This window comes from Ascidia mentula, chromosome 2 (assembly GCF_947561715.1).
Source record: "Ascidia mentula chromosome 2, kaAscMent1.1, whole genome shotgun sequence".
NCBI classification, from domain to species: domain Eukaryota; kingdom Metazoa; phylum Chordata; class Ascidiacea; order Phlebobranchia; family Ascidiidae; genus Ascidia; species Ascidia mentula.
The window spans coordinates 17038124-17062828 of record NC_138567.1 but is presented as its reverse complement, the minus strand read 5'-3'; the positions used below and the strand labels follow the sequence as shown (position 1 = coordinate 17062828).

Here is a 24705-nt window from a genome sequence, read left to right as displayed (position 1 = left end):
GCAGCCCATCGCAACCATTGGAGTTAAGGTGCGGCAAACATACCCCTCTACGCTGACCTATCACTTGTCTATTCTATCAAACAATATTACAACCACCGCCTTTTAGAAACCCCGACCACAGCACAACTTTCCTTCATAGAATACAACCTTGGACTCCCCCTCAGCAAGCTCTTTAACCTCCGTACCAGAAATTTTCTTCCGCACGCAACAACACCTTCTCCCCACTACAAATTTCTTTTCGACCTTATTAAATCCTTGAAACCCACCGAAGCCGAACTGATGACTCGCAAAACGAAACCCCTATACCTCCGACACCTCAACAATTAAACGATTGGGTCCAAATCCACTACCCGATTTTTCCTGTATATTTAAAATCCTTTGATTACCGGCTTCATCCATTACATCTTACCTTTAAATTGCCAAAAATCCTACCTCCGTTTCGGCCATCAACCCCACTGGTATTTATGTAATTACTCTTTTGAAAAACCTTTAATCACCTTTTCCACAATTGTCCTTCCATGCAATCTCTTCTCACCTTGATCCGCAACGCCTTTCGAACTTTATCTGACCTAAAAACCTCTCCTTTCAACACATCTTTACACATCACCTTTCCGCAACTTCACAACACAACACCTTACACGAAAACATTAGGAGCATTATTAAACACCTCACTAACACACACTATTTGGAAAACACGAAACAGAATTAAACACGACACACAGCCATCAAGGACATACCCCGGCACTTTGTAACATCCTACAAAACCTCTTTACACTTTAAACTAGCTATCCAGCGAAACAGGTACAACCCCATTCTCGAGGAGGTCTTGGCCGACGTTGTCAATGTCCTCAAAATCCAATGAAAAACCGACACCCCATTATAGCGCCCACTCCCGGATGATATATCACCAATATTCCGTCCACCCGAGGTTTGTTGCGCCCACCAACGGGAAATGATTTGAAGATTAATTGCCACCAGGTGTCACTTATGTGCCGTTAACCCTTTCTCTTCCGCATTGTATTCTTGTATTGTTATTTAATTGTTGTTGCATTCGTTGTAACCTGGGTTGATATTCGTGGGGACAATGAGTTGCCCCGAATAAAATATTCTTGGACTCAACTCCCGTTGTTCTGTGACTGCTATTAAATATGGTTGTGCAAAGACGAAGTGCGCAAAAAGTCAGGACAAGCTCTGTTCCGGGTGTTAGCAAGCAAGTCGGGATACACGTTGGCTACCACTGTTTTTCAGACTTTGTTGGATACAATATTACATCAAGGATGACTTTTTTTTTTGTTCACCTATCCGAGTTTGTTCGTCAAGACATTTACGGCAGTTCGGTATAATGTTTTCGGTGGCACAATTTGCCTTTAGGTGTTGAAATTCGTTCTGAAGGCGATTATTTCTCCGCACACCATTATTTGTGAAAGCGGTGATAGACGCAGCGCAGAAACCCGGCGAAAATGGGCCTTTCAGAAGCGCGCCGACAAGCTTTGAGTTTAAAATAGTGTTTTTTCTGTTTTTATTTATTCCTTCACTCTTAGTCAACATGTGCACTTTATCCTCACTTTGCTGTGCGATCGCACAAGTTCTCCTATGCGCAGCCGCAACACAAGCCGTCAAACCTCTTCGCGTGGACGCCAAGGCCAGTCGCGTTAAGCGAAGTACAGCTGAAATCGAGATTGTCAGACCAGTGCGTGTGCGAGAAGACTTGACCGAAGCCACCTCAATGCACTTCAGGGCGCGCAGATCTTTGGATCCCGCTGAGGAAGCTTCGAACGAGTTCAGCAATCCAACGTACAAAATCCACGCATTCGGCGAAGACATGCTCGTCCGTCTTCAGTCGGATGACATTTTGGTGGCCCCGACTATGACCACCGTTTACACGTGGAAAAATGTTTCTGAGGCAAGATTTTCAGACTCGCCGCATCTGCGCAAATGCTTTTACAAGGGCACGGTTGTGGGCAAGCCCGGTTCCCAAGCAGTGATGAGCATTTGCGACTCGCTTACCGGATCCATCAACACCGGCGAGTACCATTACACAATTCGACCAAAAAGCTCCTTCGAGACCGAGTTGAGGCCTCACGTCATTGAAAGACGCAGTCTGAGATCGGACAAACACGACCACAGCGCTGAGAGTGGCGTTAAGGACGCAAGACACCGCCGCCGTTACGAGGAGACATTCTTTCACGGCCCTATGGAAGAGACTGTTGAAAGGGTATGGAATCAGTCTCTTGAGATGGGCCATTACGAACGGGCAGATTGGTATGTAATAATATTTATATCATTAGGTCGTCAGGCAGGTGAATAAAGCAACCGCACAAACGTCGCCCGAGCAGAACGTCCTCGACTTCGAACTTTCAATGAGCGATGTGCCAAAAGCGCGAGGTAAACGCGACGTGTTCGAATCGCGTCAACACTACGTCGAGACTATGGTTGTGGCCGACACTACGATGGCTCGTGAACACGGCGATGACTTGGAGCATTACATCCTCACCATAATGATGGGTGCAAACCGTATATTCTCACACCCCAGTCTTGGTAGCGCCATTGCTATAAGCGTAGTAAAGGTATGATAATTTTGTGATTGTGTATAACCACCAACTTGCTTTAGCTAATCTTGTTATTGTGCAGATTATGGTGATTGAAGATGACCGTGATGGACATGAAATCAGCAGCAACCCTGCTGTCACACTTCGTCAGTTCTGCACTTGGCAAAAGCGTCACAACACACCGGACGACAGCAATCCGGATCATTCTGACTTGGCCATTCTTCTCACGCGGAGAAACCTGTGTGGAGACTCCTGTGATACCTTAGGTAAGCGTGCGAGTAAACGTGAGCTTGTTCAAATGCGTGTGTGTGTATGTGCGACAAAGCGTCCGATCGGACGACCTTCAACATTTACTCAAAGTGCACTGGTCGCATCTCGCAGCGACCCTAAGAAAGTGGAACGCGCGTCAGATAAACCAACTGCACACTTGGCCAATCAACTCTACCCAGTTGTACAAACGAGTATATATTATCGCCGCGCACGCCTGCTTATATCAGGCCAGCAGGGTTTCGCCTAAGGCACAGAGCCGCTTTCACGCCTAATGATGAAAGGCAGTTCTCCAGCTAGGGCATCATGTGTTTAAAACAAAAAACTGATTTGAAAAGCACCCGATCACACGCCGGATTTCTTATTCTCCAAGCGCACAAACTAAAACTAATTCTCTTTGCTTTGTCCGCGCATTCCGTCGTAGTTTTACTACGACGGACAGCAGCAAGGTACTTTGACGTCATCGGCAGGCAGTTACGAGCTGATGAACGCCTAACAGGCGACCTCGGACAAAGAACCCCTAATTAGTTCTCATTGGGTTTGAGGTTAAGAAAGTTACATCTGCAACGCTAGCACCAAAAGCTCCACCATTAGTTTGGAACTTTCGTTCAAAAGTAATTGTTGTGAACCGCGTTTTGCTTCGGCGTTGAATCGCGGCCAGTCGAGCGGAGCAACAAGCGGTTCGTTTAATCTCCGCAAGCAATGGGGTCCATTCTTTGGACGGTGTGCACGGAGTTACTGTACCCGTGGGACGGAGCGGTTACCGTTGCATCTAAATAAGTCCCGACGCGCGATGAATCACGATCCACCTCGCTACATGGACTGTGAAACAGTGAATATCCCCTCTTGCAGCGCGCGCTTTAACAGAAATGTCAGCGCCCAGGGGCTAAGTCAATCAAACCCCATGTGTCTCACCGCGGTTAAAACATGCCTGATTGCCACAAAGCCGAAAGCAAAGCGAAGCTCGGACACTTGAAAGGCATCGGGCGTCAATTTGCAACCGCCTTTGGTCCGCTTTAAAGTGTTAGGCGTCGTAAGGACACTTCACTTGTCAGTGACGCGGTCGGAAGTTTACAAAATCAAAAAGGGTATACATTGCTAGGATCCGGTGAATGGGTGCGGAAACGAGAAAGTGCAACACATCACGCGCATCGAGGCGACAATTTCCATGTCCGGAGCGAGAAAAATGACTTAAACTGCGTGCATAAACAAAAATACTTGGTCGTGCATGCCCCTGAGTGTCTGTAGAGATTAGCAAAGCACAAAATTTTGTACTACTTAAAAATCATCGCAGAAGACCTGCCCCACCATGAGACAACAGTTTTTATTTCATAAACAACCAAACGGATAAAAAAGTTTCAGCTAAATTGGAATAAAATTTGAGGAGACTTTGGTGCATGTAATCTTTACTCAAGCCGCAGGCTCAAGCGACAAAAGTAACCAAACCTTTCCTTGCTTAGAAGACGGCACGTAAAATATAAAAAATGTTATCCTGTATTTGCGTTGCAGGTATGGCAGAGGTTGGAACCATGTGCTCTGGCCTCCACAGATGCGCGATCGTCGAGGATAACGGACTGTCAGCGGCCTACAATATAGCTCACCAGGTAAATGACCTTTACATCTAAGGATCCAGTGTTGGGCACGCTGGTGACCACGTTTGTCTGATTTGTGCGGCCTCTTTTTCCAGGTCGGACATCTTCTAAATATGATGGACGACGATAACGACATGTGTCAAACAAACTTCAACATCACTAAATCACACGTGATGAGCGCAACGATGGATGGAGTAGATCGCGACCAACCCTGGAGCTTGTGTTCCCGTCAAGCCGTGCTGGATTACTTGCAAGAGGGCCGCGGAAACTGCCTGCTAGACAGGCCCTCCAAACCTAAGGTGAGTGCAAACACACACACAAAATCGTTTTCTAATAGTGGCAATCAGGCTTAGCATGCAGCGAGCTGCACAAAGTCACAAACTGAGAGGCAGTATGGGTTTCGAGGAAGGGAGATAGTGGCGCTCTGATTGACGTTGAATAGTGTTGCTGATTCGCTTATCGCCGTCGACCACACCAGTTGCCACAACACCAGAGTAGGTGCGAAAATCAAACTCCATTCAAGCGTGATTGGTGGCTAATGCATTGACGCTTCCGTGTTTTGCATCATATCGTGCTTTTGCCAGATGAACTCCGATATGGGAGGGCACCATGATGGACTCTTTTCTGTTTCCGGCAATCAGAGATTCTGCTGGAACAATGGGAGCGCTTGTATCGGCGCATTGCGACCACGATGACATGTATTACGCGCCAGAGCTAATTGCGTAGCACATCCGTCACAACGCGCGACTGTTCTTGGCGGTTTCGTGGAAGGAAGTTGTCCCCGATTATAGGCGGCAATTGCGAGGTCACACGGAGACGCCTTGTCTGCACTGTTAGCATATGTATTCGGATGGAATGGCAACTATCTACTGTACATAGTATGAAGGTTATTGGAAGTATACCAGTCGATATGTTCCGTTCAACTGGAGCCTGGGTTAAAATATCCAGGAAATGCCGAAAACTTTTCACAACATTAACGATATCGAAAGTACAACGAAGGCACCCTTTACTACATGCCAAGTTGGCAACTAAATCGATAAGTTAGGTTTTGTGGGCGGATAATCATTAATCCCATGATAGTGGGGGGCTTCAATTGCGTCAAACTTGCGTGCAGCCACCGACATAAAACTCTAGGGCTTTTGCTCAATCCCAGAAATCTGACAACCACTCATGTTTGTCTACAGGCATACCCCCACGAACTTCCAGGACAGTTCTACGACGTTAACGATCAGTGCGCTATGGCGTTCGGCGAGGGAGCTGTGGCTTGTCCGTACATGAACGAGTGTGGACGACTTTGGTGCCAGCTTCCCAATGGAGCGTGAGTAGTTTTGCGGTTACGACGTTTCTGTGCTTGAAGCATTCACCAAAACGGTCGCAATTTTCCTATGATAGGCACACAAACAGATGCCACACAAGGAATTACCCTCGTGCCGATGGCACAGCTTGTTTCCCGGGAAAACACTGCATGAAAGGACGGTGCTTGCCTATATCTGCACCAATGACTCCCGTGGACGGACAATGGGGTGCATGGAGCTCATACGGTTCATGTTCAAGATCTTGCGGCGGCGGAATCCAGATGTCCAGCAGACAGTGCAACAACCCCAGCCCAAGACGTGGTGGACAATACTGCATAGGAGATCGGTTGCGTTTCAACAGTTGCAACAACCGCACGTGTCCGCGGGTAAATGGCACATGATGTCTGCATGTCAGGCGAAATATATATGTCGAAAAAAAAATTATAGACAGATGACTTAGGATTATTCATCACCATTTTGTCCATTCAAGCGTGATTGATGGCTAATGCATTGACGCTTCCGTGTTTTGCATCATATCGTGCTTTTGCCAGATGAACTCCGATATGGGAGGGCACCATGATAGGCTCTTTTCTGTTTCCGGCAATCATAAATTCTGCTGGAACAATGGGAGCGCTTGTATCGGCGCATTGCGACCACGATAACATTTTCCCGTGTATTACGCGCCAGAGCTAATTGCGTAGCACATCCGTCACAACGCCCGACTGTTCTTGGCGGTTTCGTGGAAGGAAGTTGTCGCCGATTATAGGCGGCAATTGCGAGGCCACACCGAGACGCCTTGTCTGCACTGTTAGCATATGTATTCTGATGGAATGGCAACTATCTACTGTACATAGTATGAAGGTTATTGGAAGTACACCAGTCGATATGTTTCGGTGAACTGGAGCCTGGGTTAAAAGATCCAGGAAATGCCGAAAACTTTTCACAACATTAACGATATCGAAAGTACAACAAAGGTCCCCTTTACTACATGCCAAGTTGGCAACTAAATCGATAAGTTAGGTTTTGTGGTCTGTTAATCATTAATCCCATGATAGTGGGGGGCTTTAATTGCGTCAAACTTGCGTGCAGCCACCGACATAAAGCTCTAGGGATTTTGCACATTCCCAGAAATCTGACAACCACTCATGTTTGTCTACAGGCATACCCCCACGAACTTCCAGGACAGTTCTACGACGTTAACGATCAGTGCGCTATGGCGTTCGGCGAGGGAGCTGTGGCTTGTCCGTTCATGAACGAGTGTGGACGACTTTGGTGCCAGCTTCCCAATGGAGCGTGAGTAGTTTTGCGGTTACGACGTTTCTGTGCTTGAAGCATTCACTAAAACGGTCGCAATTTTCCTATTATAGGCACAGAAGCAGATGCCACACAAGGAATTACCCTCGAGCCGATGGCACAGCTTGTTTCCCGGGAAAACACTGCATGAAAGGACGGTGCTTGCCTATATCTGCACCAATGACTCCCGTGGACGGACAATGGGGTGCATGGAGCTCATACGGTTCATGTTCAAGATCGTGCGGCGGTGGAATTCAGATGTCCAGCAGACAGTGCAACAACCCCAGCCCAAGACCTGGTGGACAATATTGCATAGGAGATCGGTTGCGTTTCAACAGTTGCAACAACCGCACGTGTCCGCGGGTAAATGGCACATGATGCCTGCAAGTCAGGCGAAATATATATGTCGAAAAAAAATTATAAAGACAGATGACTTAGGATTATTCATCACCATTTTGTCCATTCAAGCATGATTGATGGCTAATACATTGACGCTTCCGTGTTTTGCATCATATCGTGCTTTTGCCTGATGAACTCCGGTATGGGAGGGAACCATGATGGGCTCTTTTCTGTTTCCGGCAATCAGAGATTCTGCTGGAACAATGGGAGCGCTTGTATCGGCGCATTGCGACCACGATAACATTTTCCCGTGTATTACGCGCCAGAGCTAATTGCGTAGCACATCCGTCACAACGCCCGACTGTTCTTGGCGGTTTCGTGGAAGGAAGTTGTCACCGATTATAGGCGGCAATTGCGAGGCCACACGGAGACGCCTTGTCTGCACTGTTAGCATATGTATTCGGATGGAATGGCAACTATCTACTGTACATAGTATGAATATTATTGGAAGTATACCAGTCGATATGTTTCGGTGAACTGGAGCCTGGGTTAAAAGATCCAGGAAATGCCGAAAACTTTTCACAACATTAACGATATCGAAAGTACAACAAAGGTCCCCTTTACTACATGCCAAGTTGGCAACTAAATCGATAAGTGAGGTTTTGTGGTTTGCTAATTATGAATTCCATGATAGTGGGGGGCTTCAATTGCGTCAAACGTGCAGCCACCGACATAGAGCTCTAGGGATTTTGCACATTCCCACAAATCTGACAACCACTCATGTTTGTCTACAGGCATACCCCCACGAACTTCCAGGACAGTTGTTCGACGTTAACGATCAGTGCGCTATGGCGTTTGGCGAGGGAGCTGTGGCTTGTCCGTTCATGAACGAGTGTGGACGACTTTGGTGCCAGCTTCCCAATGGAGCGTGAGTAGTTTTGCGGTTACGACGTTTCTGTGCTTGAAGCATTCACTAAAACGGTCGCAATTTGCCTATGATAGGCACAGAAGCAGATGCCACACAAGGAATTACCCTCGTGCCGATGGCACAGCTTGTTCCCCGGGAAAACACTGCATGAAAGGACGGTGCTTGCCTATATCTGCACCAATGACTCCCGTGGACGGACAATGGGGTGCATGGAGCTCATACAGTTCATGTTCAAGATCATGCGGCGGTGGAATTCAGATGTCCAGCACACAGTGCAACAACCCCAGCCCAAGACATGGTGGACAATACTGCATAGGAGATCGGTTGCGTTTCAAAATTTGCAACAACCGCAAGTGTCCGCGGGTAAACGGCACAGAGCCTGCACTGTAAAAAATATGCTGTTAATTGACACAAAATCGTTGGCAGCAGAGTTACAATTTGACCTTGTGGAAAACATACTTTGTTTGTATCTTGGAATACAAGTCATGGATGTTTTTCAATTCACACTTACATTTGTTAACTATATTACTCTACCTTTTTTTAAATTTTTCGATATTCGAAGGATAAAAACTGTTTCGTTTTGTGTAAACATACTCCGCTTGTGTTAAAACACGTCACTGTTTTATTTGTAAATCATGCCATTAAAAGTATAAACGGACAATGTACACATGGAAATATCTTCAAGAACGTTGAACAGAAACTATAAGTGGTCTGGATACGTCACGAATCGCTATGACGTCGTCGCTATTGCAAGGCAAATTTGCGCGACGCAAACTAGGACACACTTTGCGCTCGCTGTTATATCGACCAGTAACCGACTAACGGCACACAAAATAATCAGCCACAACCGACTATCCGCAGCACACAGAACACAAACTACAGAAAGTCCTTTAACATTCGGGAAAGGGAAAGCACTTTGGTGCAGCTTTTCTTTCCATCTATTTCAGCAAAAGCTCTGCAAACAAAAACAATTATTATTATAGTTCGCGGTAAGTGTAGAATGCCTTTACTGGCAATGATGGGTCTAACAAACCCAGCAGCTATATCAACCTCTGAATGAAGTTCCACAGGTTACTTGCCTTCTTAGGATACTCTATGTTTAAAACAAAGATGCATGCAAAGCATATTGTCAATGCTTTTTCAGCTGTTCGTATATCCACCACCAGTATTTGCTGATCCGCAGCTACTTTAAATGCAGAAGTCTGAAGGATGTTGGATCCTGTAATGCACAATACTTTAGCAAAAATATTTAACGAAAAATGCCTTAATACAGGGCTTCAAGCCCATATGTAAAAAATGCTCATTTTCAAAAGCAACTAATGTAAAACCGTAATTGCCTTGACAAAAGCCAATTTCATGCACAACCACGGCCTTTACATACCTTGTGCAATTATGCATGGAAATATAGGAATCATTCCAGGAGTCATATTTTCTTCCTAAAACAAGAAAGGAGTTGCGTTAACACATCATCACCATATAATATTATCATAAAATACTTACAGCAATTACTTCTTCATTCACTTCTTCACCAAAGTAGTCCATCAGCAGTAGTATCATCCCCATCATCTCTAATTCAATGGTGTTTGATGTCATTCTTGCTTCTTAGATACACAACACGTTTTTTTTGATGAATGTATTTTTACTTTGCAATGACTCAATAAATGAAACAATCCCTGGCAAATGTTTTTTTACATTTTGCTGCATGACCTCAAGACATTTTTGTTGTTGCAAGTTTGTACCATGGGCGACAGTGCAAGGTATAGCGTGACTACCCTTACGTTTACAAAATTACCTATCGTGGACACAGTGCAATGTATAGGGTAAATGATTTCAATTACCCCCTTTGGATGAAAATATGTACTCTCCCTGTTTGCCGCTGCAGTCACGTGTTTAGGTTACCGATTTTGTCCAGATTACTGGTCTTGGACGCTTACCTATGTTGGCGGTAACGTTACAGCCCCTTCTCAACCAGGAAGCCACCGTTTATGTGACGATTTGCGCCAACACTAGCGTTCTTATTTTGCGATTCTCGAACACAATTAACCTAAGTTTACACCGGAAAGTCGGGGAATACCCTTAAAAAAATTTGGAACCCCCCTTTAAAAAAATCCTGGATACGCCTATATACAAGACTGCCATGCCCGGTTTTGTAAACAGCAATGGAAGTTCTGACATTAAATCTTTTAGTTGTGAGTCGATACCGTGTTGTTTATCTTGAATAAAAACATAACACTTCTTTACTTCATTTTCAACTTAATCCTGATTGAACACCTTAGCTTCATACATTCTTTGTAAGTTTTCTTTTGCTGAATTGAGGTCTTGCGGCAAGTTGCACAACGAAAAAAAATTTTAATGTGCTGCGTAAATTGTTAAACCATTGGTTATTTTCTGCATACTTTTTTTCCTGTCATGCTCAAATGTCATTTTTAATTATTTTCTGGCAGCATTCTTTGCACAAGCCACAAGACCAATGTGCTTATGCTAATGCAATAAAACTGCAGCAATTACCAAAACCGACCATTTCAGCTGTGGCGCAATCCATTACATGGATATTTTTATTTTTTAATTTTGACAAATATCCTAATAAGTTTACAACGACTTCTTTTAAGAATTTAATTTGAAGCTTAAACCAAACACGCTTTTTGTGTAGTTTGCCTAACAAACTATTTCAGGTATTACCTCACGATGTTGAACTTTCGCTATAAATTGTTTACATCTATGGACAAGCATACTATTTGTGCAATAAATTGGGCAAATCGTCCAATACATCGTTGCTATTTTCCATACGTATATGGTGACTTGGTAATAAGACATTATTTGGGTTTTCTGTTGTGGTTTTGAAGTTTCTATTGAGTGATTTACTAAGTGACATTGTTAACTTTTAGCTGATTTGTGGTGTGATACATTCATTATATTCATGTCATTATATGTTTGTGTTTCTGCATTGAGTACACAACGGTACTTAGAAATGCAAGAAAGTGCAGCTGTATTACCGTGCATCGTTAATGCAGTTGGGAGAAGACATGAGTATGCCGAAGCTCGACCACATGACGTTCTCGGGAAAACCTACAGATTATTGGATGTTTGTAAATTAATTTGAATCCAATCTCGAATGCAAGACTCAAAATGTCGATATGCGCCTGAAGACATTCTCTACAAGAACTTCGGTAAGCCTTATATAGTCGCTGGAGGTTTTGTAGAGGAGTTGACCAACGGTCCTTACTTAAAACCGGATGATGCAGCCGATATATGCACCTATGCAAAGACTATGAAATCATGCTTGTGTGTACTTCGCCAACTTGGAAGTTTTGCTGACTTTACACACAATGGTTCTTTTGCTGGCTTTGGGGAACAAGCTCACATACGAGTCGCAAAGGCTTTGGCGCTACCGACTTGCACAGATTGTAAAAAAACTGGCAGGGAGGCAGCTTTCGCAGATCTTTTGTTGAATTCGTTGAAGAAGAATCTGCCAGGTTCAAAGAAGAGAGTTTTTAAGACAAATTTAATGATATAACTGTTTTGACACACGTCGAGGTTTTGCATCAGGCCAAGTACTCGTGCTAGTAGGGGCTGCCCCCTTGCGCACCACACATTGCTGCATGAAGATATGCATGGTCCTGTACGTTCAAGTCCGTGACAAGCCATCATATCCCACTTTTTATGAGAAGGCCCACTTTTTATAATGGAATCAAGCATGTGGAGAAGATTAAAATTTTGATCAACGATGGCTGCGCGGAGGGAGTCAAAGAAGGAAGTGCCCCCTGATTGCATTGGTACCGCACATATGGGAGGTTCGTGGGAGAGAATGATCAGATCGATTCGTCGCATTTGAAACGCGATGCTTAAGGTTCCTCAAGGAACCCAACCCTCAGTGCCGACATGTTGCAAACCTTGATAATCGAAGTGTATTTTAAATTCGAAACCGTTATTGCGATCAGGTTTATGTGTACAGAAGATAAGCTTTACGCCCAATCACCAGTTGTTGGGCCGTGCTTGCGACAGCATTCCAGTTGGGCTTATCAATCCCAAAGATCTCTACAGTCGAAGGTAGTGGAAACATATTCTTGTCGATGAATTTTGGAGAAGAAGTTCACGAGAATATTTGCCCACGATTGACTTGCGTTAGAAGTGACCCGACCGACAACGCAATTTTCAACCCGGAGATGTGGTGATGATCGTAGATGAGATACAACCTCGACGTCGTTGGGAGATGGGACGGGTTCTGCGTGCGTTCCCGGACGGTCACGGTATGGTTCGTCAGGTCGAAGTGAAAACGTAATCTGGCTCCACGTAAAAACGGCCGATTGCAAAATTGTGCTTGCTCTGTGAGGTGAGCACGACAAACGAATAAGTGCATCCGACGCATTCAGGCCACGCAGTCGTCGAACTGACCCTGAATTGCGGTGCACAGGATCCAACACTGATGAAGATAGATCATAGACGCTATGTCGATCTTGTTTGACGCTTTACAAATGCGGCACATTTTATATCCCAGGCTGGAGCTTGCTCGCCGACGGCATCACGTATATTTTGCTTTCTTTACTTTTGTTGTTTCGTGATTTCAATGTTTTCTTTGTTTGTTCGCAAACATCTTTGAAGAGTAATGCACGCATTTAGGGGGGGAGAATTTAACATCGAAAATCATGCATGCATAATACTGCGTCACAACGTACGTGATTGAAATTCGACACAATGCCAAATTGGCCTATGTGACATCATAATGCTAAAGCTTTTCTTGCTACCAGTCTTTGGCAAACTGAGTTGTTCAGATTCGTGCCACGTGTGGCGTGGTTAAACGTTCCTGTTAGATTGAATGTACTACCGGTAACGTTTACCGATTCTATTTAAACAAGCAATGTAAAGAATGAATTAAAATTGTGTGAGCAACCAGAATCTGTCGTTCGGTTTTGATGATGTTTAATTTCCTGGCTCAAAATTCCGGTAAGAGGCGGAATTTGGGTGCGCGCATTTTATGTTACCGTTTTGCATTATCATTATATCATTTCATAATTGGACTCATGAATGCTTATTTTCTTGACAGAAAGCCGTGTTTGTATTCGTGTTGAATGTGTGCCAAATATACGCGTTTTTCGAAATTGAGACAGATTGCAAATTTAGTCAATTCTGTACCGTGTGACAATAATGTGCCCGGTTTGAATGCAGTTTGTACATTCCGTATTTCTTTAAAACAGGATCCCCCAAGTAATACAATTTCACTTTCACCCTGTGGGCATCATTTACTCCTCAAAATATAAACTTCATGAATTTAAAAGAATATGTGGTTGAGTTCATGGGAGTACTGATCAATATACTAAAATCGGGTAGTTTTGCCACCTGACCTCAAAAATGTTTGGATCTGTGTCTTTCAACCTTTTGTTGTGGCACGAGAATTTCATCCGCACAACGCGGACAAACTCATCATACGTTTCCAAGTTTTTGCACAAAAACACACAATGTCTTTAGCAAATACTAACAGACAAGTCAAAACGCCAGAAAGGATAAAATACTTCGGATACGCAATGAACGTTGCCACAGGTTATAACGTCAGATGTGTCCAAAGTACGGCTAACAGTTTGATTTTCAAAGTTGATATTTGCGGCCTACGACAAAAATGCGACCAAAGATCGGCTTTTATTTAGTCAGGTGGATGTGCAAAGTATTTTAATTGACAATCGAATTCAACACTGAGTCTGGTTACCTGTGTAAAGCTTGTTTTGAGAAAAATCAACACAAGAAAACGGTTTGTATGAGCTCATTCCAGCACTGGGTTGGCCCAGTGGTTAAGGCGTTGGACTTAAGTTCCAATGGACAGTTGTCCGCGTGGGTTCGAACCCCACACCCAGTATACATTACTTTCGGCAAAAACTGGATGAACTTAATAGATTTTAAAATTATTTACCAGATTAGTAACTGTTTCAGATTTCATTTGGTTTGACGCGTAATTTGTCACATGTGAAACACAAAACATCACGTTCCAAGCTGACATCCCAAACGTTGTCATATTGAGAAAAGGTTTTAAATTTTCGTCTTCTGAGGCGCACGCTAAAAATACATTTAATGACGGGCAAAAACTTACAGAATGTCCACCTCCTAATGGCTCTATTTCTCAAATTTGTTCTTCATTAAACTTAATTCAGCCAGTGATACTGACGATACGTGCAACTAGGCGAATACATATATCTGTAAAAGGAATACCTTCTAATTAAAAAAGACAGTTTTGCATATACCTATTCTATGTTTTGAATTTGTGCGCCTTATAGTAAGTGGTAACAATCCCAATTCTCTTGCTTATAGAAGGTGTTTTAATTCGTGATTATGTTATATTTAGGAAAGCATGCTATATATTCCACATCTTCACCGACGATATGCTAAGATAGTTAGATGTGAAAGGTGGAGTGAGGATTATTTTTGCCATCAGACAAAAATCTGGTGTCCGAACTGAAGTCCCGCTAATCTACAGACCAGAATCAATATGACGTAGTATCAGTAATATGAAGGAATGCATAATCTTACCCCATGAGAGTGGAGGATATAAAAACAAAAAGTTGCTCAACATACAACACATCTTATTTCTATCGCTTGGCATCGTTTGCACTTTTCTCTTTATATCTCTCAAGACAAGCACTCATTTCTTCTGATTTGTACAGCAAAAACGCAGACGGAATTAAAGATGCAAACGGTGTCAAGCTTGTCAGTAGAACGATCATATATGTTAGTATAGCCTTCTGGCGTGGAACCATCATAGCCAAAATCTGTTTTGTCTATTTTAAATGGGCAAAACTGGATCCAACAGTATTTTTTCATCAAATACACTAGGTAGGTGCAAAAAGCTTTGAGTAGATTTCCAGCATATAAGTTTTGGCTTTTGTTATAAAAAGTATATTTCTTTTCGACCAGTTTTCGGCTTGACACAAGTACTAAAACATATTACGTTTCTTGTAATTTCCGACCTAATGAAAAAAATACTTATAAATTAAATAATGCAAAACCAACTAAATTCTAAACACGTAGGAAAATTTAAATTACAACACCACAAAGACTCCATCTTTATTGGACATTTCCATACGAACACACAACACATCTTATTTCTCTTCCATTAACATATGGTAAACACGGTGTGTTTTTTCCGCACTGAATCTGAGCAACATACAAAAATGCCCCATTTTGACTTCCTTCAGTACTAGGGATTGCTTCCGGGGTGTCATCCACACATATTTGGTTGGATGAGTGTTTTGTGTCAAGATAACCTCCAGTCATTATATAACCTGTGTATTCGACCCTCCAACCATCAGGACAAGTTTCACGACTGGGAATCATCAACTATTTTTTTAAATGTTGTGAGCACATCATAAGAACGACATTATGTTGATAATTTCTGAAATTAAATTACCTGAGTTGTACTTTGTGTTAGACAAACCGCACATGGAACACCCTGGTATTGTAATTCGGCATTTTCAAGCAAAGAGAGATCGAAAAGTGAGTAAGAAGCCGACGAATCGCGATATTCAACCCCGCAAACATACGCTGTGCCTACATTAAAAGTGGAGACCAAATTATTTTAAGTAGCAGTATATACGTATGAATTTTTATATAAAGAAGTACAGACATATTTATGCAAAAGAGCCATAATAATAATTGAGACCTGCAGATTGCAGGGTACACGTTTTCGACCGCGTTAGCTGGTTCCCTGCCACAGTCACTAGCTGCACTGACGAGACCTTGCTCGTCGAAAAAGTGTGCACTATATTGTCTGCTGCTTCTTATGAACGTATTGTTTAACATAGTCAAACCTTGAAATCCATCAATATAATGTCCGAGTGTGTAAGTAACATTGCTGTGCAGACACAGAAAATCAGATCCTCCACCGACATAGCTGTAATATGAACCTCCAGCGTAACCTAAAACAAATTGAGATAAAGAAACAATTGCGATAGACGATTTGCCGAGGAAATTGCGTACCTTCGTACACAAGACGAGTTCCCACTTTATTTGGGCATGCAGTTCTCCCCCATCGAACGTAAGTTGTTCCTACTAAAGTGGCAAGAAAACAATAATATCCTTTTAAACATGATGTGACCATTTACCAAAAAAAATAAATCCGCAGTATTACGCCAAATTTCAAAAAGATTCAATGCAAAAAGAAAAGAACTGGATGAATTTAACCAAGCTAAATGAACAGATGATGCCCTTACAGCGTAAAATATTTTTCTAGAAACTGACCTCTATGAACTTTTGATAGGAATAAAAAAGTTTCTTGAGTGGACATAAAATAATTGTCCATACCTGTAAAAGGGTACTGTGTAGGTGGCTGGCCCTCTCTAATTGCGTTGTCCTGAAAAAAAAACAGCTGTTTAAATTAGTTTCAAATAGTTTTCTTGTAACATATTTACGAGATTTCTTTTACGAATTCGGTGACGAGATTGTTCAGATTCACCCCCTGATGTTCTCAGTGTTCCCTGCAATTGATTTAAATCTGCCTCCAACCTGCAGTGAATTCACAGACCACAGATAATGTATTACATGTATATATTTTCTCCAAAAACTGTTACACGAGTCCGGATCTCGCGTCTCACCTTTTAATATATCTGAATAGTTGATGCGATGATGCCGCAAGTGCCACCATGACAAATGCCAAAGCAAATGTAACGAAATGCTTTTTAATTTTTGTCTTTCTCATTCTTTAGGCTGCTTTCTCTTATTTCAGAACTGCGCAATCTGCAATGGAGAAATATCAATGAAGAGTTTCCATTCTTTCACAACACAATGTTCGAGTAAGATGCGTGTGAAACATGATGTTGTTAAAACATATGGAGAGATGCGAAGTCGAACAGGTTATGTAAACGTCACCGTTCATAGTCACGTTTACATTGCTTGTTTGCTTTCCACTTCAAGTTCTACGCAGTCAGACGTCGCCTTCGTTGTAACATCACATATCACAAAATATCTTCTTCGTGGAGAGTGACGCAAAATAGATTTCTGCACCGTATACGCTGCTGCGACAATCAAATCGTCACTAGACAAATAGTCAAAAACAACCTTACCTACAAAGAGCATCCAAAAAATGCATCAATTAACTCAAGTGTCAGGTAAGTGGGACTATGCAGTTTTGCACTTACCTAGGTATGTTAGCATTACATTTCTCCCAAGTGGCGCAATCTTGAAATAAAAAAAAAATTAATGGGATTCTTGTCCAAGGTGTAATCAGGGTCAAATTTGTAAAGAATCAGGATCGGTTGAGAGAAAAATCGTCGGTGAAAATTGAAAATGCAAAGATATCTGTAAGTAGAAAAGTATTTTTGCATACTGGTTGCACCAACTTTTGTTTCTTTTTGACTTCAGCCACTGAAGAATTTTATCGATCTGAAGCAGTCGGAGTTTGCCCTAAAACCAAACATTTTTAATAATCAAGCGAAAATCGTATCGAGTGTAAAAGACAGGAACAATCAACTAAAAACTCAACAAAGTGAACACGTCTTTATCAAAAACACACATTATGATAGAGTCCCAAAAGTAATATTTGATTGATGAGATTTGAGATCAAGTAAACTAAAAACGTCGGTGGCAAATAACTTGCGACTCACCACTGATTAAACTAAAGTCTTTTCACAAAAAAATGCCTCACACCGGTCCTCCATGTGTCCTGAGGAAGGCAACATTAAATGACTTTAACATTTTTAAGTTATGGCAACGAATGAAGAATTGAATTGTAAATAGACGGACCTAAAACTATGCTATGTAAATAAACTGCGATTTAAACAGAAGATCATCTGATATGACTATAACAACGACACAAAGAAAAAGAGAAAAAAGACAATGTTATGCAAACACAGCTAACTCTTTGTCCGCTGCAAACTAATAACATCAATCATGCTAAAGCGCGCTAGAAACTTTTATTTCTTTCGTGCAAGTACAAATGTGTCTTTTCTTTTTTTAACGAAAATTTGTGACCCCGAGATTTTATAAGAAAATGTGAAAGTGCAGGACAAATGTTTCAGCTCGGCAAAAGACTTTTGTCTGGGAACCATTAACTAAATAAGAAATGATGCCGTTTTTTGAATTTTTTTATAAAATTTTATTCATTGGACGATGTTGTATGCAAATTTATGTTTGTATTTTTTTTGAACGCGAAAATGTTATGTATATTTTGTGTGTTTGTGTAGATAAGGCATGCATTTGCAATTCGACTTTGTTCGCTGTGTTGGTTTCAATCACATCAAAAGAAAAGTCCCACAGTTCCACGTCAGCTAATTAACCGACCAGAATCACGTCAATATTACATAGTAAAAGTATAAAGGGCAAATCACCCTAACCTTACAGAGAGTGGAGGGTATATGTGATACAAGGGAGCAGAATCAAAAAGACCATACTTGAAAGCAAAATCAAAACTACTGCTTAGTATGGAAGGATGTTGGCAATAAGTTGCTTTTTTTCATTAGACGTACACTCAAGCAATTTATTCTCCAGACTTTAAAGAAAGTAAAATGCATTACAACACCAAAAACCTTCATTTTTATTCAATATTTCCATACGAACACACAACACATCTTATTTCTCTTCCATCAACATATGGTAAACACGGTGTGTTAAACCCGCACCGAATCTCAGCAACATACAAATATGCCCCATTTTGATTTCCTTCTGTACCAGGGATTGCTTCCGGGGTGTCATCCACACAAATATGGTTGGATGAGTGTTTTGTGTCGGCATAACCTCCAGTCATTATATAACCTGTGTATTCGACACTCCAACCATCAGGACAAGTTTCACGACTGGGAATCATCAACTATTTTTTTAAATGTTGCATGCACATCAAAGGAACAACAATATGTTGATAATTTCTGAATAAATTACCTGAGTTGTACTTTGTGTGAGACAAACCGCACATGGAACACCCTGGTATTGTAACTCGGCATTTTCAAGCAAAGAGAGATCGAAGAGAGAATAGGAAATTGACGAATCGCGATATTCAACCCCGCAAACATACGCTGTGGCTACAAAAATTGTCTTTTAGTTTTATTATATTTATTCTGGTTTGCCATGTTTATACATATGAAGACACTGTATCTTCAGTAAAAGCAAACCTTGAAGTCCATCAATATAATGACCAGGTGTGTAAGTAACATTGCTGTGCAGGCACAGAAAATCAGATCCTCCACCGACGTAACTAACATATGAACCACCAGCATATCCTATATGATAGATATAGAGATATTTGCCATTTTTAGGATAATTTATGCAAACAATGTTATACCCTCATATACAAGACGAGTTCCAATTTTATTAGGACATTCCGTCCTTCCCCAACGAACGTATGTTGTACCTACTATAAGTAAAGACTTGAAAAATACAAAATTCGTGATATAAATATCACTGTATATTTTACACAAAACCAAAATCTGCAAAATAATTCGAAAATTGAAACATTGTAGTGTGTTTTATTAGATCTTCTCGGAAAAATGTTTTCGTCAACCGTGCAAAACTTCATATTGGAAATGCCATAAAAGATCTACCATTATTTTCTGTAGTTTTCTGTTAAACAATGCATACCTGTATAAGGGTACTGTGTAGGTGCCTGGACCTCTCGAATTGCATTGTCCTGAAAAACAGCTGTTTAAATTAGTTTTAAATAGCTTTTTTTGTGCCACAAACTTACAAGATTTCTTTTATGAATTCGGTGATTAGATTGTTCAGATTCACCCCCTGATGTTCTCAGTGTTCCCTGCAATTGATTTAAATCTGCCTCCAACCTGCAATAAATTCCCAGACCATAGATAATGTACCACATGTGTATATTTTCTCCAAAAACTGTTACACGAGTCCGGATCTCGCGTCTCACCTTTTAATATATCTGAATAGTTGATGCGATGATGCCGCAAGTGCCACCATGACAAATGCGAAAGCAAATGTAACGAAATGCTTTTTAATTTTTGTCTTTCTCATTCTTTGGGCTGCTTTCTCTTATTTTAGACCTGCGCAATCTGCAAAGGAGAAATATCAATGAAAAGTTTCCATTCTTTCACACCACAATGTTCGAGTAAGATGCGTGTGAAACATGATGTTGTTAAAACATATGGAGAGATGCGAAGTCGAACAGGTTATGTAAACACCGTTCATAGTCACGTTTACATTGCTTGTTTGCTTTCCACTTCAAGTTCCACGTAGTCAGACGTCGCTGTTTTAAGTTTTCTGTTATCCCTAATGCATTTTAGGGGATTGTTTAATTCCTCATCTCCAAAACATGAAAGGAAATGTAAAAAAGTCCAACGATCGTATTTTATTTTACGTGTTGTCGCCTTTAAATACACCTTTTTTGTTGTTTATTTGAAAGTTATAACCGTGATTAGCTAAGGTACACCTTCCGTATGCAATTTATATTTAAATGTAGTTTAGACATCACCTCGTTCAACATTTTGGAACCAATGTCGTTCTTCCACTTTAACGAAGTCAAACACCATAGCAAGTTTGCTTTTCACGAGCACATATTGCTAAAAAAATCTCATAGTTTTGCACATATTGCTAAAATCCACTTGTTTCTGGTCGGTTGTTGTAACTGAATCTAAAGTCTGCTTGCGTGTTCTTGCTGTAGACTACTAAATTTAAAACTCCGTGGCAGACTTGTTTATCAATTGAAACACACGTTTGCAAAATTGTGGTCAGATGGCATAACTTTAAATTGTTCCAAGCGCGTTGGTGACTGAGCGCGTAACTTTTACCGCGTGCCAGTTGTTAGTTAAGTGACCGAGACTATAGTAGGGTGACAGAGAATAACAGCGAATAATGACAACGAACTGACCGAGTAAAGTGCGAACGGATATTTAACAAGTTACAATGAAACAAAAGGTCTGTCGTCGAGCCGGATGCCAGAAGACTGTGCGAGTTCTGCCGGAAAACCTAACACCGTCTGCAGCCTTCGGTCCGTCTGCTGTGTTCCAATGTGTAAAGAATTAAGTAGGGAAACATGCGTGTTGCTACACATACGCCTTCCTTGTGAAAATTGATACTTTCTCACCGAAATGCAATATCGTCTCGACTTTTGGTTGTTGCGAATTGAGTTGCATTGAATTCAGTGACTATAGTGGTGGTTATCGTCCGCGTTGTCGTCTTGGTTTTGCTGTCACGGTGATTTTTTTCTGTGTACAAATGAACACCGGCAGTAAAATGCTCAAACAATTAAAAATATCAAGCGTTTATAGGAATTGCGTGCTGCATGACAAATTGAAAAGGTTATTAAAAACTAAAGTGAACCACAAATTCCATCACATTGGAGCGTGCGCAACCAATACTTACATTTTCTGTTGGGCCGTCAAAAAAACAAGAAAATGTCAAAAGTAGACGAGGACTAAGTTTGTGGCACTAATAGTAGTAAAAAATATGTTTTCGGATTAGACAGCAACAATGACCATAAAACGTAAAAAGTGGTAATTTACTTTGAGATAAATTTATGTGACAAAAACACAGACCAAAACTTAAAATCATACGCGAGTTAGGTTATTCAGCAGTTTCATGCTTCAACCAGCCATAACAACCTTAGCTAAAATAGTGCAAGGATTTCTCCTAAAGGGACGTCAGTCGTGCTTGACTAAATGCCATACGCATAAAAGTCATGTCGTCAAGACCAGGGAAGGTCTAAGGTATTCCGACATAATGACTGAAAATTGTATCTGTGTGATCTTGCTACACGAAAGGCGTCAGGTCCCTAAACTGCGCCGCGCCTCTGCTGTGCATATGGAGGACTTTTTAAGCAGACAAAAATGTTTAGGCTAGGGTCCACAATTCACCATTAAGTAACGTCAAACACGTATGCCAAAAAATAACGTTTTAATATACATGATTAACTTTAAACAAAAGAACTCCCTTCTTGAAACAAAAAGAATACTGACATAACCATAAAGGATAGGCGTTTTACTTGCATAGCATACTTAGTGGTTTTATTAATTGAAACACACGTTTGCAAAATCAGATGGCATAACTTTAATTTGTTCCAAGCGCGTTAGTGACTGAGCGAGTAACTTCTACCGCGTGCCAGTTGTTAGTTAAGTGACCGAGACTATAGTTGGGTGGCAAAGTTAATGACAGAGAATGACAATGGATTTTGACAACGAATTAACACAGTAAAGTGAGAGCGGGTATTTAACAAGTTACAACGAAAAAATGTCTGTCGTCGAGCCGGATGCCAGAAGACTGTGCGAATTCTATCGGAAAGCCTAACACCGTCTGCAGCCTTCAGTCCGTCTGTGTTCCAAATGTGTGAAGAATTAAGTAGGGAAACAAGTGTTGCGACAGTTTGTACCATGCTATATTTGAGGCGCGTTATAACAATCAGGACCGAAACAAAAAAAACGAGTAAAATACATCATCTTTTCTTTGATTGTCTGCCTTTGAAATTAGAATCTCTTTTAATAAGTACACAACAAATTCAGACACTGCACAGTTACAACTGTTACAACCACTCTGTTTCTCCACACAAAATATATTGAAGGTGCGACGAGCAAGAACACGAAGGTCAAACAGGAATTGTTAGTGCAACCAATAGGAGGAAAGAAGCTTGAATTAGAAAAGCCACACAGTCCCACAAACGGTCGAAAACTTTCAAAAGCCCAACGGTAAACTCCGACAGCAAATGATCTGACAAAAGTGGGGACTTTGCTGCTCGTCACATGGCTGCAATTTATCAGCTCCACACAAAATAACAACCGCAGCAGAGTTTTAGCTCAAGTTAAAGTGGTACAATGTAAGCCATTTTTTACGTAGATACGGTTTTTGCAATACGAATAGCATTCCGACGAATTGCTGTATTGGAACCTGGTCTAATTTGTAGAAAAAAAACAAGATATTTGAAAAAAAACAAGAGGAAACAAGATATTTGATGTTTGCTTTGCAGCACTGGGTTGGCCGAGTGGTTAAGGCGTTGGACTTAAGTTCCAATGGACAGTTGTCCGCGTGGGTTCGAACCCCACACCCAGTACACAATACTTTTGGCAAGAACTGAACGGGAATCCGCTTGCGTAAGTAAGAATTATTCACAATGTCAGTCCTTTCATCTTTTATTTGTTTTTTCATGTTGTTCATACGAGAAAACTTGTAATATTGACTTATTCACGATAAGTGACGCCAATGGTTGTTGCCAAGGTAAAATGTTGCAAAGATTTGCCCTGGAATGACAGTCGAAAGACCGTGTTTTCAAGTGCATAAGCTTTTGTGCTTAGCAGTAGAAAGATGAAATGGATGAATTTGTTCCCTGCCTTATCTAACGACATTACTGTTACAAATATTAATGTAGATTCCCAAACCAAAATTCTCTTCGTTGTTGTTGTGTTTTCTATGTTTGGCGCAACACTGGATGGCTGTGCGCGTGCAGACCGCGTGGTTAGGTTTGCTTGTTCTTGTGTTGCCAGTTTTTGTCAAGTGTCTTAACTATAGAATTCTATTTGAATAAGGCATTGTTTTTAAATATGGCCTATCACAAGCGTGGGTAATGTTTTTTGTCTGTTAACTTTGTGACATTTGAATGCAACTTGTGATTTCACACGGGCAGCATATATCTACATATAGATCGGTCTCAAAAAAGCTTAGTAAGTGTGCCAGTATTTGCCATGTCTGCAAAATGTATGCACAATTGTGTTTAAAGTAAGAGTTCTTTTTTGTCATCAAATTTACGTTTAAACCGTTGCGAACGAAATCGTGGGAAAGCGAGATTATTGTTGCGTGACGTCATATAAGGCGCTTAGTCGTGTGAGTGCTGGCAGCAAGCTTTACGCGTTTGCATTGTAAATCTGGTTTAGCATAGTATTGCATTAAACAGGGGACAACAAATGAACAAGTGCAACAAACGGGTTTTGATGTTAACTTGAGCTGCAGACAGATGGCCGCTGTTTCGACCTATTATGTCTTGTTGAGACGTGCAATAATACAACAATTACTGGGACATGGTGTTCTTGTGGTTAAAGCATTTATGATCGCTGACGTAATGTATGAAATTTTGAAAACACGACTGAGACAAACCGACACTTAAGCATCTTCGTTTTGTCCACTCATAGCAAAATAGGCAAGTAATTGAATTTTGAGGCTGGCAAAAACCGCCGAGAAAATCTGACCAAATTAGCTGATTATGCAACAAAGTTATTCTGTCATAATACCACTATTTGTCTGGCATTTGCGTTGCCTACCAGTTCGCGTTATAAATGATTTGATTGAATCGCCACAATCAATGTAGTTTGTAAGTGGAAATGTTGAAATTATTAAATTAAAGTAAACACAAAGGTGAGGTTAAAGGTTATGACATCACACCTGAAATGACGTCATGTAATGTCACTGAGCAACGCAACATCCCCCGTCTTATCGAAGTTCAGAACAGTGTCGTTGCTGCTGTACCCTATGGTCTTCCGATAATTAGGGACAAATAAGCCTTTAGTTTGTGACGTCACAGTGACATATTTTTGCAT

At 41.3% G+C, this 24705-nt stretch overlaps 3 protein-coding genes and 2 non-coding genes across 7 annotated transcripts; 3 read left to right on the top strand and 2 right to left on the bottom strand.

The window, feature by feature from the left end:
* Window positions 1–1066: 1066 nt before the first annotated feature.
* Window positions 1067–8916, top strand: LOC145888618 (A disintegrin and metalloproteinase with thrombospondin motifs 1-like). 3 transcript variants are annotated; one of them, XM_082979408.1, is made up of 11 exons: window positions 1067–2215; window positions 2289–2567; window positions 2632–2815; window positions 4326–4420; window positions 4504–4707; window positions 5593–5726; window positions 5801–6089; window positions 6863–6996; window positions 7071–7359; window positions 8130–8263; window positions 8338–8916. In XM_082979408.1, the coding sequence occupies exons 1-11, from the start codon at window positions 1547–1549 to the stop codon at window positions 8651–8653; spliced, it is 2727 nt and encodes a 908-aa protein (XP_082835534.1). In that variant the 5' UTR covers window positions 1067–1546; the 3' UTR covers window positions 8654–8916. The 3 variants fall into 3 exon arrangements, 1 of the variants encoding a protein (XP_082835534.1); XR_014399446.1 differs by lacking the exon at window positions 8338–8916 and having other exon boundaries at window positions 7071–7989; window positions 8130–8264; XR_014399447.1 differs by lacking the exon at window positions 8338–8916 and having other exon boundaries at window positions 7071–7827; window positions 8130–8244.
* A 5109-nt stretch (window positions 8917–14025) lies between these two features.
* Window positions 14026–14108, top strand: Trnal-uaa (transfer RNA leucine (anticodon UAA)). The gene has a single exon. It is a non-coding gene; the product is annotated as a tRNA-Leu (tRNA).
* Window positions 14109–15310: 1202 nt separating this feature from the next.
* On the bottom strand, window positions 15311–16940 carry LOC145890262 (uncharacterized). The gene is made up of 7 exons (XM_082981282.1): window positions 16837–16940; window positions 16654–16747; window positions 16547–16595; window positions 16223–16321; window positions 16054–16161; window positions 15654–15793; window positions 15311–15583 (listed from the first exon to the last, which is right to left on the bottom strand). Exons 1-7 carry the CDS (start codon window positions 16938–16940, stop codon window positions 15311–15313), a joined length of 867 nt encoding a protein of 288 aa, XP_082837408.1.
* Window positions 16941–18773: 1833 nt separating this feature from the next.
* On the bottom strand, window positions 18774–20203 carry LOC145890261 (uncharacterized). Its single transcript, XM_082981281.1, has 7 exons — window positions 20100–20203; window positions 19917–20010; window positions 19811–19859; window positions 19515–19583; window positions 19345–19452; window positions 19115–19254; window positions 18774–19046 (listed from the first exon to the last, which is right to left on the bottom strand). Exons 1-7 carry the CDS (start codon window positions 20201–20203, stop codon window positions 18774–18776), a joined length of 837 nt encoding a protein of 278 aa, XP_082837407.1.
* A 2942-nt stretch (window positions 20204–23145) lies between these two features.
* On the top strand, window positions 23146–23228 carry Trnal-uaa (transfer RNA leucine (anticodon UAA)). Its single transcript has one exon. It is a non-coding gene; the product is annotated as a tRNA-Leu (tRNA).
* The last annotated feature ends 1477 nt before the right edge of the window (window positions 23229–24705 follow it).